Source organism: Gossypium hirsutum, chromosome A05 (genome assembly GCF_007990345.1).
Source record: "Gossypium hirsutum isolate 1008001.06 chromosome A05, Gossypium_hirsutum_v2.1, whole genome shotgun sequence".
Taxonomy (NCBI): domain Eukaryota; kingdom Viridiplantae; phylum Streptophyta; class Magnoliopsida; order Malvales; family Malvaceae; genus Gossypium; species Gossypium hirsutum.
This window is the reverse complement of record NC_053428.1, coordinates 40,067,848-40,083,187: the sequence shown is the minus strand read 5'-3', so window position 1 is coordinate 40,083,187 and position 15,340 is coordinate 40,067,848. Positions and strand designations below refer to the sequence as shown.

General features: G+C 32.9%; 2 protein-coding genes across 2 annotated transcripts; both read right to left on the bottom strand.

Moving 5' to 3' along the window:
• Positions 1-142: 142 nt before the first annotated feature.
• LOC107960574 (probable E3 ubiquitin-protein ligase RHG1A) lies at positions 143-811 on the bottom strand. Its single transcript, XM_016896903.2, has one exon. The coding sequence runs from the start codon at positions 809-811 to the stop codon at positions 143-145; it is 669 nt and encodes a 222-aa protein (XP_016752392.2).
• A 12,868-nt stretch (positions 812-13,679) lies between these two features.
• On the bottom strand, positions 13,680-15,095 carry LOC107961194 (probable membrane-associated kinase regulator 4). The gene has a single exon (XM_016897400.2). The coding sequence runs from the start codon at positions 15,031-15,033 to the stop codon at positions 14,116-14,118; it is 918 nt and encodes a 305-aa protein (XP_016752889.2). The 5' UTR covers positions 15,034-15,095; the 3' UTR covers positions 13,680-14,115.
• Positions 15,096-15,340: the final 245 nt, after the last annotated feature.

The following is a 15,340-nucleotide window of genomic DNA, read 5'->3' as shown; positions in this document are numbered from 1 at the left end:
CTGATAAATGACGAAGGGTTACACTTACAATTGAGGGTAATGTTGATCAACTCTTTATTTATTTATTTGTTTATAATTTTCTTTGTAAAAATAAAAAAATAAAAAGCACGTTAAAAGTAGACGTCTTAAAATAATGATAGGATTAAAGGTGAATTAAAGTGGGCATTTGATATCGACACAATGGACAAAGATGACTAATTTTCAACCATTTAATGATGTAACCATCATGGTAACCATGACCGCAAGGCATCGAAGCAATCTCCTTGCCTTTCACAAACTCCTCCAAGCAAATGGCGCATTCATCCTCCCTCTTCGTCATTGGATCCAATTTAACCATTTCCAAACCTTCAATCGATGACCTACTAGCTGGCGTGAAGTTGATTTCAGTGTTCATCAATGATTCGTCAATCAACTCGTCATCATAATTAATATCATCCTCCTCGTTGATGTTCACATCAACAATTATTTCCACAACCACATTCATATTTATTACTTTAAGCCCAAGGTTCATTGGGTTGCTATTTGCATCCCTTGCAAAACGTAAAATAGGAGGAAAGACGGCGGACTCGATGAATTCTGGAGAAGCTCTTGAATCAAGAACCATGCAAAGAATGATGTCTCGATGATGTTGGTCGGATAAAAACATGTCTCGACCAAAAACCAGGGTTTGGTTAAAGATATCTAGGGTGGTTTCGGCGTTGAGAGATAAAATATAACGAAACTCTCTATTGATTTTGAAAACATTATCACTGAATTCTTCTAAGTTAGGCTCGTTTTCTTGCCTAATGTTCACGTTGTAACAGAAAGCCATGGCAATGTTTTATATATTTTTTTCTGTGTTATGATATGATTTTATAAGCAAAGAAATAATACATTTATAGATATGTGTTTTAGTTCTAGTTTTATTAGGAATCTAATACAGAGGTGGAGTTGGAATTCAACAATGTTTTTATATAATTTTAAAAAAATATTATAAATATTTAAGTGATAAATAATAAATTAGATACCCTATCATTATCTACAAATTCAAATATTTAAAAAACATCCAAATTTATTATCATAAAAGTAAAAGAATATTGAAGGCTCATTACCATCGTAATTTACATTAAACATGTTTTGGATTTGTTAAACTGAAAACATATATAACATTTTCTCTTGTACATAAATTTACAGTGATACCTCATTTTGAACTGAAAAAGCACTTCCTGTATGAAATCAATTGAAAAGAAGATGATAGCTTTAAGATTGAGCCAAGTCTTTCCGTCATTCGTGGCGTTTCGTCTCTTTCTTGAAAGCATTGAAGAGGTCGATGCCGAGAAAAACATTAAGCAAATTCATTCCTGCCATTCCGAGCATGGCAAGTGGCCATTCCATACCCTTTTCGAACTTGGAAGCATCTTTGATTAGCTTTCCGCTTTTCAGAATGTGTGATACGAGTCTAGTGAAAACAAACATGATCCAATTAAGAATCCATTCAACCTCCACGACTCGGCTCTCGGCATCACCAACACCGGCCATCCGCCTCAATTTCCTCACATGTAGAAAGACGAAATGCAGCTGCAACATCGGAACAAAAGGTTAACCTTTTAGCATTCCACAACAATGTCAACAACCTTGCTACCATTGCCATTAATAAAACCTAAAACTTCTCCCAATCTAAACATGATTTTCAGAAAAAACCAATTTGGTCGCTTACAGTGCTTTTCATATATCATAAACATCAATCTAACAATGAAGCACACCTCAACCCAATTCTTTAAAAAGAGAGGGTGAAAGTTTTCACACGGACACTGATAGAGATAATAATGCGTGCATAATAAAATTAAAATATATAATAAGATTAAAAAATATGTATAAAAATCATGTATTTAGAATGCATTGTTGCATTTATAAATAACATACAATAAATAATAAAATATAAGTTTTAAAACTAATTATTATAACAACACATATGTATAATATGTACGAACTTAAAATAAAAAAAATTAAATTGTGAGTAAAAGAAAGTTTAAATAGATAAATACATCATATTAAGAATATTAAATACACTTTAATTGTTTATTGTAGCATGTCTTTTTTTCTTGAATTGGTAAATTAACTCAATTGATGACATTAGCAATAAGATTATGACATATTCATGATGTAGGTAAAAATAATTATATCATATATTTTTTAAGAATTCACGTAAAAAAACTAAATGTTACTTTAGTTGGGATGGTAAAGTTAGCAGAGTATATGTTTGGTGTTTAGGGTTTAAATCCCATCATGAATATGGAATTTTTTTTTAAGATTTTATATAAAAGAAAAAAAATACCCTTAAATTAATATTTTCTATTTTTTTAGAATAAAGACATTTTGGTAATTTAACAATTGAATTGAGACCCGGTTATGAGTGACACTAATTTGGTCATGATCATTATATATAATTAGAAATCTATCACATGCGTATGCATGTGAAAACTACGAATTGGTGATAGAAAACATTTTATGTTAAAAGTTAATTATTTAAAAGTTTACTTAAGAACTATTAATGGTGTAGTGGTAAATAATTTGTTTAGAAATTCATTAAACACGATTTAAATCCTAGATATGTTATTTTTAATTTTTTGATTTTAAAATTACATAAAAGTATGAAAAACAAAAATGCCACAAGAATGATAAGAATAATCATTTAAAAAAAAGATAAATTAATCATTTTCTATTCGAGTTGGTATCCGATTAATCAAGATTTAAAAAAACAAAAAAAAAGCATGAAAAAACAAAAATGTCAGATAAGAATAATCATTTAAAAAATATATATTACACAAAAATGGCAACAATTTGCCAACCTCATTTTATGTCTAAGTTGACATAATTTTTTTATTAAGTATACCATGGTCACTTCAACTTAAGGGATAATCAGGAATGAATAATAAAATTTGATTGTGAATATTAGAATATTGACTTGTTATTGTGTTTTGAAATAAAAATCATGGGGCCTTTTCATTTTCACCCAATTAAAGAGCCTAAGGCACAGTTTGCTTTCCAGCCCAATGGCTTATTGAAGCCAGTAGATTCAAGTCCACAAGTTCAATGTTCTTTATTAAGTTCAATTTTCACTAAGGGTAAACTAGATCCAAAATAATTAAATTATTAATAAGTTTATGTCTTAATTATTTTAACTTCTAAAAGTTATAAAATGATCATTAACTATTTGAAATTTTTTATTTAAGTAACTGGATGGTTATGTTTGTTTTCTTAAAAGTCCAACTAGCGAGCTTCAAGTAATAATTTGATGATTGATACAGTGGATCAATACCCATCAACGAGTCTAAGAACATATCTTAGGTCCAAGTAATCTGATGGTTAATGTTAGAGATCAGAGAAGAAATTTATTTAGATTTTAGTTCGAGATTCTTGACGTTAAAAATTATTTCTTGAAAATATTGAACTATAGAAGAGAAGAGAAGGGAAATGAGAGCTTTCAATTAGTGCGAATGGAGAATGCCATATAGCAACAATTTTAACAATTTAATGACTTAACTGAAAACTTTTGAATAGTTCAACAACTCTTTTGTAACTTTTTGAAATTAAGTGATCAAAATGTGAACTTACTAATAATTTAATGGCCTTAAGTGTAATTTACCTTTTTATTAAATCATTTGGGTCCAAGTCTAAGGCTTTTAATATAATTAAAGGGTTACATCCATATTGTTACATTAATGAAGTATTTGTACAAACAACATCGTTAATATATCTTCAAAGTGAGATACATTCTTGCAAAAATCAGGCTTAGCAGCCCTTTTTTTTTAATTTCTTTCTAATAAACATTCATGGAAATCGCAGCCTTAGTGGTTAACCAACATCAAATTAGCCTTTTCATTTGCTTTTTTTTGGGTTTAAAGTTTAATCTAATAAAAAGTTTAGGGTTTAGTTTATACAGATTGATAAAATTAAACACTGTTAAAGTAAAGAAAAGCAACCACCTGAAAAGCTGTTAGACTACACATGGAAGATCTTCACTTATATATATTTATTGTACACTGTGTTTCCTTTTTCTCAACTTGGTTAGGTTTAAAGAGGAAGACAGGTAGATTAATGGAATCAATGTCATGATTACTTCTGCCATCATATGATTAGCTAATTGAAATTATATTTATGTTTTTGCTTTAGTTTATGATTTTACTGGAAAAGCATGGCGGCTTCCACATCATTGATGGAACTCAATATTTATTTACCATCTTTACATTTGAGCAAATGGAAAAGATCATGGTATCTTCAATGCTCTCAATTTGCTATTTTATATGCTGCTTGTGATCATAGGTTGGCGGCAATAAGATCAGGTGGTGCACATGGTATTCTAGCATCACGCCCGTCCGCAAAGGAGAAGCCAAAATGATTGATAAGGAGATTGGAATATTTATATAAAGGGTGATTGGTAAACAGAGTCTTGGACTTTTTTAATTGATTTAAGCACAAATAGAAAATTGGGTAGTTAAACTCTTGAATTGTATTGTTTGATGAATGGAGGTTTGTAAGAGCTTGTTGAATTAAAATCTTCAAATAAAAAGCGCAGGGATGGACAATTTTTTTCACGGCTAATTGAGAATAAGATATGTGGAATAATATATTTGACCATGCTTGCTAAAAAATTACTCCTTTTGTCACATATATATATTTCTTGAATATTTATGTACTCTTAATTTATTTTCAATTTATTTGTGTAAAATGATTTCTTATGCAACTTTATATTGATTGAAATATGTTACTTGACAAATTTATTTAAAGTGTGACATAATTATCACTAATTTAATGCTAAGAACATGACATAGTTATCACTAAGAATATAGTTTACAATTATATTGATACACTATTAATATTTATCAATTTCCACAAGGTTAATATTTGCAAATAATGAGCTTAAGAAATTTGTTTATTTAAATTTTTAAAAGTATTCACTAATTAATTTCTATAATAGATGTTTTAATTTTTTGATAATAAAGTTTTATTTCAATAATTTCACCCAATAAAGATTATAGTATTATAAACAGATAAATACTTAACAATAAAATGTGCCAGGCCCTTATTTGTCATTTTACACATATCAGCTTTCAACTATTAGTTAAGTTTTACCAAATATATATATTTCTTATAATAAAAGAAGGCAACCAACTACCTTTAGATCAAATAAATCTTACATGTGATGCACCAAGTTTATCTTCTAATAATGATTTCCTAACAAGAAAGCTAGGAAACTCAAAAAAAGTAAGTTCAACGTCATTAATCGAGCCTGATTTAGCAAACCAATCTGCTACCAATACCATATCACCCTCCCTAGGAACAAATTGGAACTTAACTTCTTGTAACTTTCTTCTTACGTCATTAATCCTTCGTATAATTGTCATTGAAGGAATATTCACAGAATTTCCCAATATCATCTCAATTGCATCCAAATAATCACTTTAAAAAACAACCTTACTATAGTTCCTTAATTGAGCCTCTTCAAGTCCAATTAAAATGGCCCATAACTCAGACTTAAGAGCAGAGCCCTTTCCGATGTATATTTTACCAAACATTTTTAAATAAACAGTTAATAGAATTAGTTGGTCAAATCAGTTAATAGAAACAATTGGTCAAACTAGTCACTACAATCAACTATTAACTTATTGATGCGGTTGCTGAGAACACCAAAAATATCCTATCTCTATAAAATATTAAAAATAATAAAAATAATAGTATAAGGGAAATAGGTTCAAATCTTCAGGGATCGGATTTGCACAATTGCTTGTTCCTCGAAATCCTGGTCAGAATCGTGCCCAAGAAAACCTGCATACTTGGAAAAGAAATAAAAAAAAACAGAATTAAAAGTTTTAATCTGGAAAAATAAAATAAAAACAAAATTAAAAATTCTTATTGGGATTTCGAAAATTAAAAATAATAGAAAAAAATAAAGTTGAGGAAAATGTGTTCTTATAGAGAGATTCTAGCTTCCAGTTTTCTCGATCTGCCTTGGGTTCAATCCTCGGCCTTTAGGTAATCCTTCTCAAACAGAATAAACCAGTTATAGTGGAAGAGGACACCTACGACCACCAGCTCCAAGAATTTGGACTTACAATTTAGCGGAACTCGACTCTAGCCAACAATCGCTTCTATGGGATCATATTATGCTAGATCATTACTTCTTAATGGCAAATCCCACGCCATTTTGTCTCTTGGACTCACAAACTTTTGACGCAATAAGCTTACGAACCGACTGTGCAACCTTCCCAAAACATACAAAGAGGTTGCTTTTGCACACGTTGAGATTACCTTTTAAGGGACATGGACGGACGTGTTAGCCCTGTAATGCAGAGAAGCGATCAATATTCATTGAGAAGGCTAAGTACGGATTCTAAGCCTCAAGAACCCTTTTTGGGGAATTTTGACGACCTTCGGCTAGATAGATTTAGTGGCTCATGATTTTTGGGGAAAAATAAATAAATACAATGGGAATGGAATTTTTATTGAAAGAAAATATGGAAAGAATAAAGAGACTAGATTTATGGGGGAGAGAGTGTTTATAGCAAAAGATGGACGAAATTTGTGTCACTTTATCCCCTATTTATAGTACTAAGAAACCTAGCCTATTCCTAATTAAATTCTAAAAGGTAAATACAAATAAATAAAGATAATTAAAAATAAATGAAAATAAATCCTAAAATTAAATCTAAATAATAATCCTTAATAATTATCCTAATATAATTAAACATTAAATAGAGTCATGTGCTATAAAATCTCTTCTTTTGCACTTTTGCCCTTATGTCTTCCATACTTGCATTTTTGGCACCATCTTTTTCCCTATGTCGCATGTTGGCCCATTGTATCTTCAAATTTGCACTTTTTGCCCTTAAATTTTCTTTTGCCTCTAATTTAGTCCCTGAAAGATAAAGACCATAAATAACTCAAATTAGTAGGGTCATACTCAAAATAAACATGCAATTAGCATATAAAAATATGTCGTTCTAGAGTATTATCAAATTCCCCCTACTTAGCCTATGCTTGCCCTCAAGTATGGTTCCTATCCACTGTGAAGTTTAGAAATTGCCATGAAAGAAGTACCACTTCAAAGTTTTATAAAAACTAGTCAAAATGCATATGAAAAATAAAGAGAACCCTTAGCTTGCTTTAAGTAAAATTGAAAAAGTATTCCAATTAACACACACAAAAATTAAGATCGACTTGGATTATTTCATGAAAATTAGGTAATTTACCAAACCTATCAAGACACCCTATTTGTTTCTACCTTAGACCCCACATTTTATTAATACATCCATTTTTTCTTTTTCTTTTTTTATTTTTTTAATTAATGAATTAATTTATTGTTGCTTAAGAATATATTAAACCTTTTGAAGCGAAGAGAGATGATAGCCAAGCACCCCACCCGAGTTACTCAACCCAACATACTCCTAATTTTTATTTTTCTTAAGAATATATCGAACCTTTTGGCGCGAAGAGAGATGACAGCTAAGCACCTCATCCCGGTTACTCAGCCCAGCATATTCTTCAAAATTAATTCCGGTTAGCGGAGTTTTACCTTACACGTCACACAACCTTTTGACGCGAAATAGGATGACAACCCAAGCATTCTACCCTGGTTACTCAGATAGTAACATCTTAAGCTGCACTCATAACCACGGAAACATTATTATTAAATGAAATTTTAATTTTAGAGGACTTAGGAGCAACAATCAAGTGTCAAAAATAAGTTTCAACAATCACCTTAATAGTGATCATGAACATATTTTAAGCATGCAATTGTATTAAGTGTCATCTTTTCATTTAGACTTAATCAAATTTACTAAAAACAAAATAGGGTTAACTTTATTAATCATAATTATTTTAACATATTATAAATAAAACAGTGGAGATGAAATCAATTATAGCAAAATCATAATTTTCTCAGAAGACAAAAATCATGCTTGTAGGTCAAACAGTGGGCAATTCCTGATAAAAATCTTGGGCATGAAAAGAGGCAGAATATTCTAAAAATTAAATGTGGGTAAAAATGAGCATAAGGAGCAGCAACAGTAATAAAACACTAAAAACAGTAGATAAATGACAGAAATAATGAAGAATACCTTCCCCTACTTAAAACACATTGTCCTCGATGTGAAAGAAAATGGAAAATAAATATTTGAAAGAAAAAAGGTTTTAGAAAAGCTCTCCATGTAGTAACAGTCGTTCATGCATAGCTAGAAGAAGGAGAAGGTTCGGTGTCGCGTGGAGGAGAGGAAGGAAGGGAAGGCGTTTTTCAGCTAAGTTGACATGTTGGGGCACTGAGAAGCAGTTGTTGATGGTGAAAGGTGGTTTAGTGGCGGCTTGGCTGCGGGTCCTTACAATGGCGCTTGAAAAATCGGTGGTAGGTGGGATGAGAAAGACAGGATAAATTGTTAGGGTTTGGGGGTGTATAAGAGGGATGTTTGGCTGCAGGGTGAGTGTTTGGAGGTAGGTTTTAGGTAGTCATGGGGCAGGGACGTACTATTCTTTGTTGGAATAAGAATAAGATAAGGGTTGTTTGTTAAAGTATGCCAATTCCTGAGTTTTTTTTTGTCGGTTTACCTAGAGAAAAGAAGAGAAATTTATTAATATCCAAAAAATAAAACAAAAATAAATAAAAATTGGGTTGCCTCCCAACAAGCGCTTGTTTAACGTCGCTAGCTTGACGCTTCAACTAGTCTTGGAGTTGTTCCAACTGGATTCTTTCTTTCGTACGGGCTTGGAGATTCTTCTTTTCTATCACATCCATCATATTTGGGTTCAATCGTCTTTGTGCCTCTTTCTTTGGTTTCGTTTTTTTCTCCAAGAAAATCTTATGTGTGCCCATCAAGGGGTTAATCCCTTTTAAGTCGTGTATGGTCACATCATTTTCCAAAAATGTACATTTGAAATGCTCAGAAAATGGTTTTAATTCCAGATCTGGTGCGTTCAAGATTTCACTGGGATAACTAATAGTGCCATAAACGTTAAATTTCGTGATCTCCGGTCAAACTCCATCGTGAGGGTTCCATTTCGTACGTCAATCTTAGTATTTGTGGTACTAAGGAAAGGTCACCCCAACAAGATGTCTAAAGACCCAGGAGCTATATCCTCTTCCATTTTTATCACATAAAAATCTGCAGGGAAAATAAGCTCATTAACTTTCAACATTACGTCTTTGAGGACTCCTTCAGGATGCATAACAGGCTTGTCCGCCAACCGTATAGTAACACCTGTTTTCGTCAAAAAACCTACGTTAAGTGATTCATAAATAGAAAAATGCATTACATTTATGGAGGCTTCATAGCCTTTTTTTATTCCTAAGTGGCCTATTTTGCATGGTATTGCGAACATGCCCCTATATTTACATTTCGCTGGCATTTTCCGCTGTAACACTGCAGATACATTCTCACCAACACTTACCTTTTCATTACCTGTTAATTTTCATTTGTTGGTGCAGAGTTCTTTAAGGAACATGACATACCGTAAAATTTGTCTGATGGCATCCGACAATGGTATATTGATCTCGACATTTCTGAATGTTTCGAGGATCTCTTTGTCTTTTTTACCCTTTCGATATTGATTTAATCATCTAGGAAATGGAGGTTGAATTTTCAAAAATGGGGGTTTCGCTCGGACCTATTCGTCGTTTTCAGGATTTTCTTGGGCGATTTATTGGCCAAAATTCCTGCCAGGAATTGGTTGCAGTATTTTTCCACTTCGTAACATCACTGTATTTGCGTGTTGTCTTGGATTTGGTTCCGTTTGTGACGGTAGCTTCCCTTAAAAGTTCAATTTCTCAATTGATGTGGTTAACTCTCTTATAGATGCCTCGATTTTTTACTAAAAATCAAGCATATTAGCTGCTAATTTATTGACCAAAGTTTCAAGGAATTACCTGAATCTCGTGACTGTTGTGGAAGTTGATTTTGTTATGGCTGATTATACCGTGGGTTGTCCCCATAACTTAAGTTAGGATGGTCCTTCCATCCTGGGCTGTAGGAATTAGCGTAGGGGTCGTATCGCCTTTGTGGTGGCCCAGGGAAATTTGCCACAGCATCTAAATGAGCTATAGTATCATCATACAAACTGGGACATGCATCAGTTGTATGTTCAGGTGTAACACATATTCCGCATAGCCGGGCTGGTTTTGCTTTTTCTGCAACAAGAGAATTCAGAATATTAGCAAGTCTATTAACTTTATCTTCTAAGGTCGAATTACTTAGCTGGTGAACCCTTCTACGTGGCTCAGGATTGGCTCAAAATTGCTGATTATTTGAAGCCATTGTGGATATCAAGTCCCTTGCTTGTTGGAGAGTCATGTTGACCAACGTTCCTCCACTAGGGGCATCTATACTATGGGTTTCAAGCCTTCATAAAAATATTGGAGAAGAGATTGTTCCGTTATATCGTGTTGTGGGCAGCTCGCACACAGCTTCTTAAATCGCTCCTTGTAGTCGTAAAGAGACTTTGCTTCTTTTTACCTTATTCCAACTATCTCCCTTCTTAACTCTGCTGCCCCTGATGCTGGAAAAACCTGTTGAGAAATAAACGAGAAAGATCAACCCAAGCTGTAATAGATCTAGGAGGTAAATAAAATAGAAATTCCCTAGCTGAATCTGCTAGGGAAAAAGGGGAAGCACGCAGTTTAATTTGATCCTCAGTTACCCCCTGAGGTTTCATACTAAGGCAAACCATATGGAACTTTTTCAGATGTTTGTGGGGATTTTCATTTTGCAACCCACGAACAGTTGGCAGTAGCTAGATTAAGCCTAACTTTAATTCAAAATTAGTATCTATAGTAGGATACGTAATGCACAATTGTGGTTGTTTTGCAGGAGCTTCGGCCAGTTGCCGAATTGTTTCAGCTATTGGTTGATGTCCTAGATTCGGGTTTTCATTAACCCTAGTGTTAAGCACTTCTTCTGGGGAATTGACTTCTACTTTTTCACTTTCAAATGTTTGAGTACGGTTTTCGTTAACCCTAGACACTACTTCGTCATCGATTTCGATTTCTGGTGGTGGGTTACTCTGAGTCCCAACCACTCCTGATTGTTTTTTTCGTAACTTTGTCTCCTTGCGATTGGCTCTAATAGTCTTCTCTATTTCCAAATCAAACGCAAGAGTACCTGGAACAGATCTGGTCTTAAGAAACAAAGAACAAGATTAGTACGTTACCGATTCCCGGCAATGGTACCAAAATTTGATGCGGTCGTTGAGAGCACAAAAATATCCTATCCCTATAAAATATTGAAAATAATAAAAATAATAGTATAAGGGAAGTAGGGCCAAATTCTTAGGGACCGGATTTGCACAATTGCTTGTTCCTCGAAATCTTGGTCAGAATCGTGCCCAAGAAAACATGCGTACCTGGAAAAGAAATAATAAAAAAATAGAATTAAAAGTTCTGATATGGAAAAATAAAATAAAAACATAATTAAAAGTTTTGATTGGGATTTCAAAAATTAAAAATAATAGAAATAAATAAAGTTGAGGAAAAGGTGCTTATAGAGAGATTCCAGCCTCCAGTTGTCTCGATCCGCCTTGGGTTCAATCCTCGGCTTTTAGGTGATCCTTCTCAAACAGAATAAGCCAGTTATAGTGGAAGAGGACGCCTACGACCACCAACTCCAAGAATTTAGACTTACAATTTAGCGGAACTCGACTCTAGCCAACAATCGCTTCTACGGGATCATCTTATGCTAGATCATTACTTCTCAATGGCGAATCCCACGTCATTTTGTCTCTTGGACTCACCAACTTCTGATGCAGTAAGCTAACGAACTGACTGTACAACCTTCCCAAAACATACAAAGTGGTCGCTTTTGCACACATTGAAAAGATTACCTTTTAAGGGACATGGACGGACGTTTCAGCCCTATAATGTAGAGAAGCAATGCATATTCGTTGAGAAGGCTAAGTACAGATTCTAAGCCTCAAGAACCCTTTTTGGGGAATTTTGACAACCTTCGGCTAGATAGATTTAGTGGCTCATGATTTTTGGGGAAAAGGCTAGATAGATTTAGTGGCTCATGATTTTTGGGGAAAAACAAATAAATACAATGGGAATGGAATTTTTATTGAAAGAAAATATGGAAAGAATAAAAAGACTAGATTTATAGGGGAGTGAGTATTTATAGCAAAATATGGACGAAATTTGTGTCACTTCATCCCCTATTTATAGTACCAAGAAACCTAACCTATTCCTAATTAAATTCTAAAAGGTAAATACAAATAAATAAAGATAATAAAAGATAAATGAAAATAAATCCTAAAATTAAATCTAAATAATAATCCTTAATAATTATCCTAATATAATTAAACATTAAATAGAGTCTTGTGCTATAAAATCTCTTCTTTTGCACTTTTGCCCTTATGTTTTCCATACTTGTATTTTTAGCACCACTTTTTTCCCTATGTCGCATGTTGGCCCATTGTATCTTCAAATTTGCACTTTTTACTCTTTAAATTTCCTTTTGCCTCCAATTTAGTCCTTGAAAGATAAAGACCATAAATAACTCAAATTAGTAGGGTCATACTCAAAATAAACATGCAATTAACGCATAAAAATATGTCGTTCTAGAGTATTATCACTAATTGCCAAACAGGGCCATAATATATATGTTTAAAGTAGGTCCAACTCACATTGACTGGGTTTACTTTCAACAACGTATTTTTAAATTTGAAACCGAAATTTAGAAAAAAAAAGTAAAATAAGTTAAATGCTCAATTTGTATTAGATATTATAATTATTTAAATTTAATTTATTTTTTAGCTAATGAATATTTAAATATTATTTATACTCCAATATTGCAATTATTAAACTTTATTTTCACCAAATTAATATTTAGATACAACTTTATATTAATATACTAAATTAAACTAAAAATGTTATTAAATTTATCATTAAAAATTATAAATTCTATAAAAGATATCAAATTAGAACAAAATTTGAAAATTTTGAGGGGCCTAAACACAAGTTTATCCTTTAGACACTACATTATAATATTAAAATTAAAAATTAAAATTTAAAAACCTTAGAAGACAATTTTATAAATTTTATGGGATCCGACTTCTACCACCTCTAAATTTGCCTTTGCCTGACTGGCTTTGATGGAGCTCGGACGCCAAGGTTAGCTGGTGCCGACAGTGCTGATGCATTAAGCGTAGCAGATGCCGATGGTGCTCCGGCACCATTGCCAGATATTTACCAATTTCAATAGTTTGAACCATATCTGCTTTAACATTTTACTGTATAGGTGATTAAGGCCTTCAACTTACATAGTATAACTTTATTTTTTTATCACCTTTAAATATTATTGCCATCAATTGCAATTAATATGGTTGACAAAAACAATTAAAACCCTAACACTGTGTTCGCTAAGAGTGATATTTTTTTGTATTATATTTTAGTATATAAGTTAGTTATAAGTTAATTTCAATTAGTAATTATTAGTTATTATATAATTTGTTTTTAGGAAAAGAATATATTTATTTGCTTATTTTGAAGAGATGTTATTTTTTTGTCTTTTAATTTTAAGTTTAAATTTATATTGATTATTCTTTATTTTATATTTAACTATTGTAATATAGTCGTTTGAGTCTTAACTCGATTAACATGAGTATTGCTACTAATGCGAGGATATGGGTTCGAGTGCATTGAAATAATAAAATATATATGATCAGAACTAATAATGAAATTATACAAAATAAAAAAAAAGTAAAGAAAACTATTGTAATACAAATATTTTAAAATAAAATTTTTTAATATTATTGAACTACTAACCAATGGTGGCATAAATGAACTAAAATTGTTGTTACCATTTTCGCTCCAACCGAAACTATTGATGTCAAATCTGACTGTTTGATCTTTCTATAGGAGATTACCTTTTAATTGAATCCTGGATTAAAGTCTCAACATCCAAAAGGTTTTCTTTTTAAGGAATTCAATCCATCACTTTCTTTCATTTCAGCCCTGCAACGGTCCCTTAGCCTCTCTTGTTCGGTGTCCTACCGGTACATGAGGAACACATCAAAAAAATTCCAACCTGACACAGATGTTGAATGATGTCATTGGTCGTGTTTCGTTGTACATCACCGTACTATCGTGTTGGAATCACGTCATATCCATATTGCATGTCCAACTTCACTAACAGTCTTTCTCGACCTTATCAACTGCTGAGATTGCTTGCAATGCGCAATGGCTCCTTGAATTGGACTCTCAATCTCAACATTCACGCTGCTGCTTCGTTTAAGAAGCTGCAAATACTGAACACCATTTGAGTTTGGAGATGGAGAAGAACCAGATGATGATGATGAAGAAGAAGAAGGAGACTTGTTCGTCGAATGTTGTCGTTTGATAGCCAAAGACAAAGATCTCCTATGACGAATTTGTCCGAATGGAACTTTCTTTGTTGATTTCATCATCATGGATCGATCCAACCTTTCTTTCGCTCTCAGGATGGATCCTTCATCAGCAACTTTTGCTGCTGAACATGATTCACTGGAGCATCCTGATTTACTAAACAAAGATTTCAGATAACCCCTATATGCCTTCAGTTTCGAACCGATGACCGACGACGAGGACTTTTTCCGGTGGTTTTTATCGTTGCAATGGCCACTCAAAGCTTCAGTTGAGTACTCAAACAGACACTCCTCAGGATTCAACTCTTGACTAATCCGACACGACTGAGAAGGCGAAACATTGCAGGATTCAAATGGAGTGCTCGTTAAAGGAGTCCCATAGAAGTCTTCATAAACGGAAGTCGAGTTTTGCAGGAGTTTTTGGACCATTTGTAAACGAGGAGGAAGGTGAAGTGGAAGAAGCTTGCCTTTGTAAAAGAGTTCGTCAGCTGGTGAAGTAGTGGGCTGGATTTCCATGGAAGAAGACATTTGGAACTCAAACTCTATGGGGATGGGGAACTGCGGAGGTGGTGAGCTTATGGACGAGGGGTTGCAGAAGAAGGTGGAGTATGAACTGACTTCCATCTCAATGTATTCATCATCTTCAAGATCATTTGATAAGTGGCTGACTGCCATTTTTTTGTTCTTTTTGTGTGTGTGGTTTTTGGATGTAAATGTTTGTTTAGGGGGGAGTTGAGTGTTGTGAGGAAGGGAGTGGAGGACACTCTTTAAATAGTTGATGCGGCCGGTGATCGGGTTATCCATCCCCTTTGTATGACATTAATTAATTATAAAGTAATTATAGTATATTTACTCATAAAATTGTATAAAACATTAATATATTTACTCATAATATAGACAAAGGCCTCGTCCCCTTTAAATACTCCCAAAATTTTAACGTATGCAAACATATATCATGTTGTGATAAAAAAATGGTAAAAAT

Bases quoted from the DNA above. Each gene is read 5' to 3' on its own strand.
- LOC107960574 (XM_016896903.2), bottom strand. From the start codon at position 811: ATGGCTTTCTGTTACAACGTGAACATTAGGCAAGAAAACGAGCCTAAC.
- LOC107961194 (XM_016897400.2), bottom strand. From the start codon at position 15,033: ATGGCAGTCAGCCACTTATCAAATGATCTTGAAGATGATGAATACATT.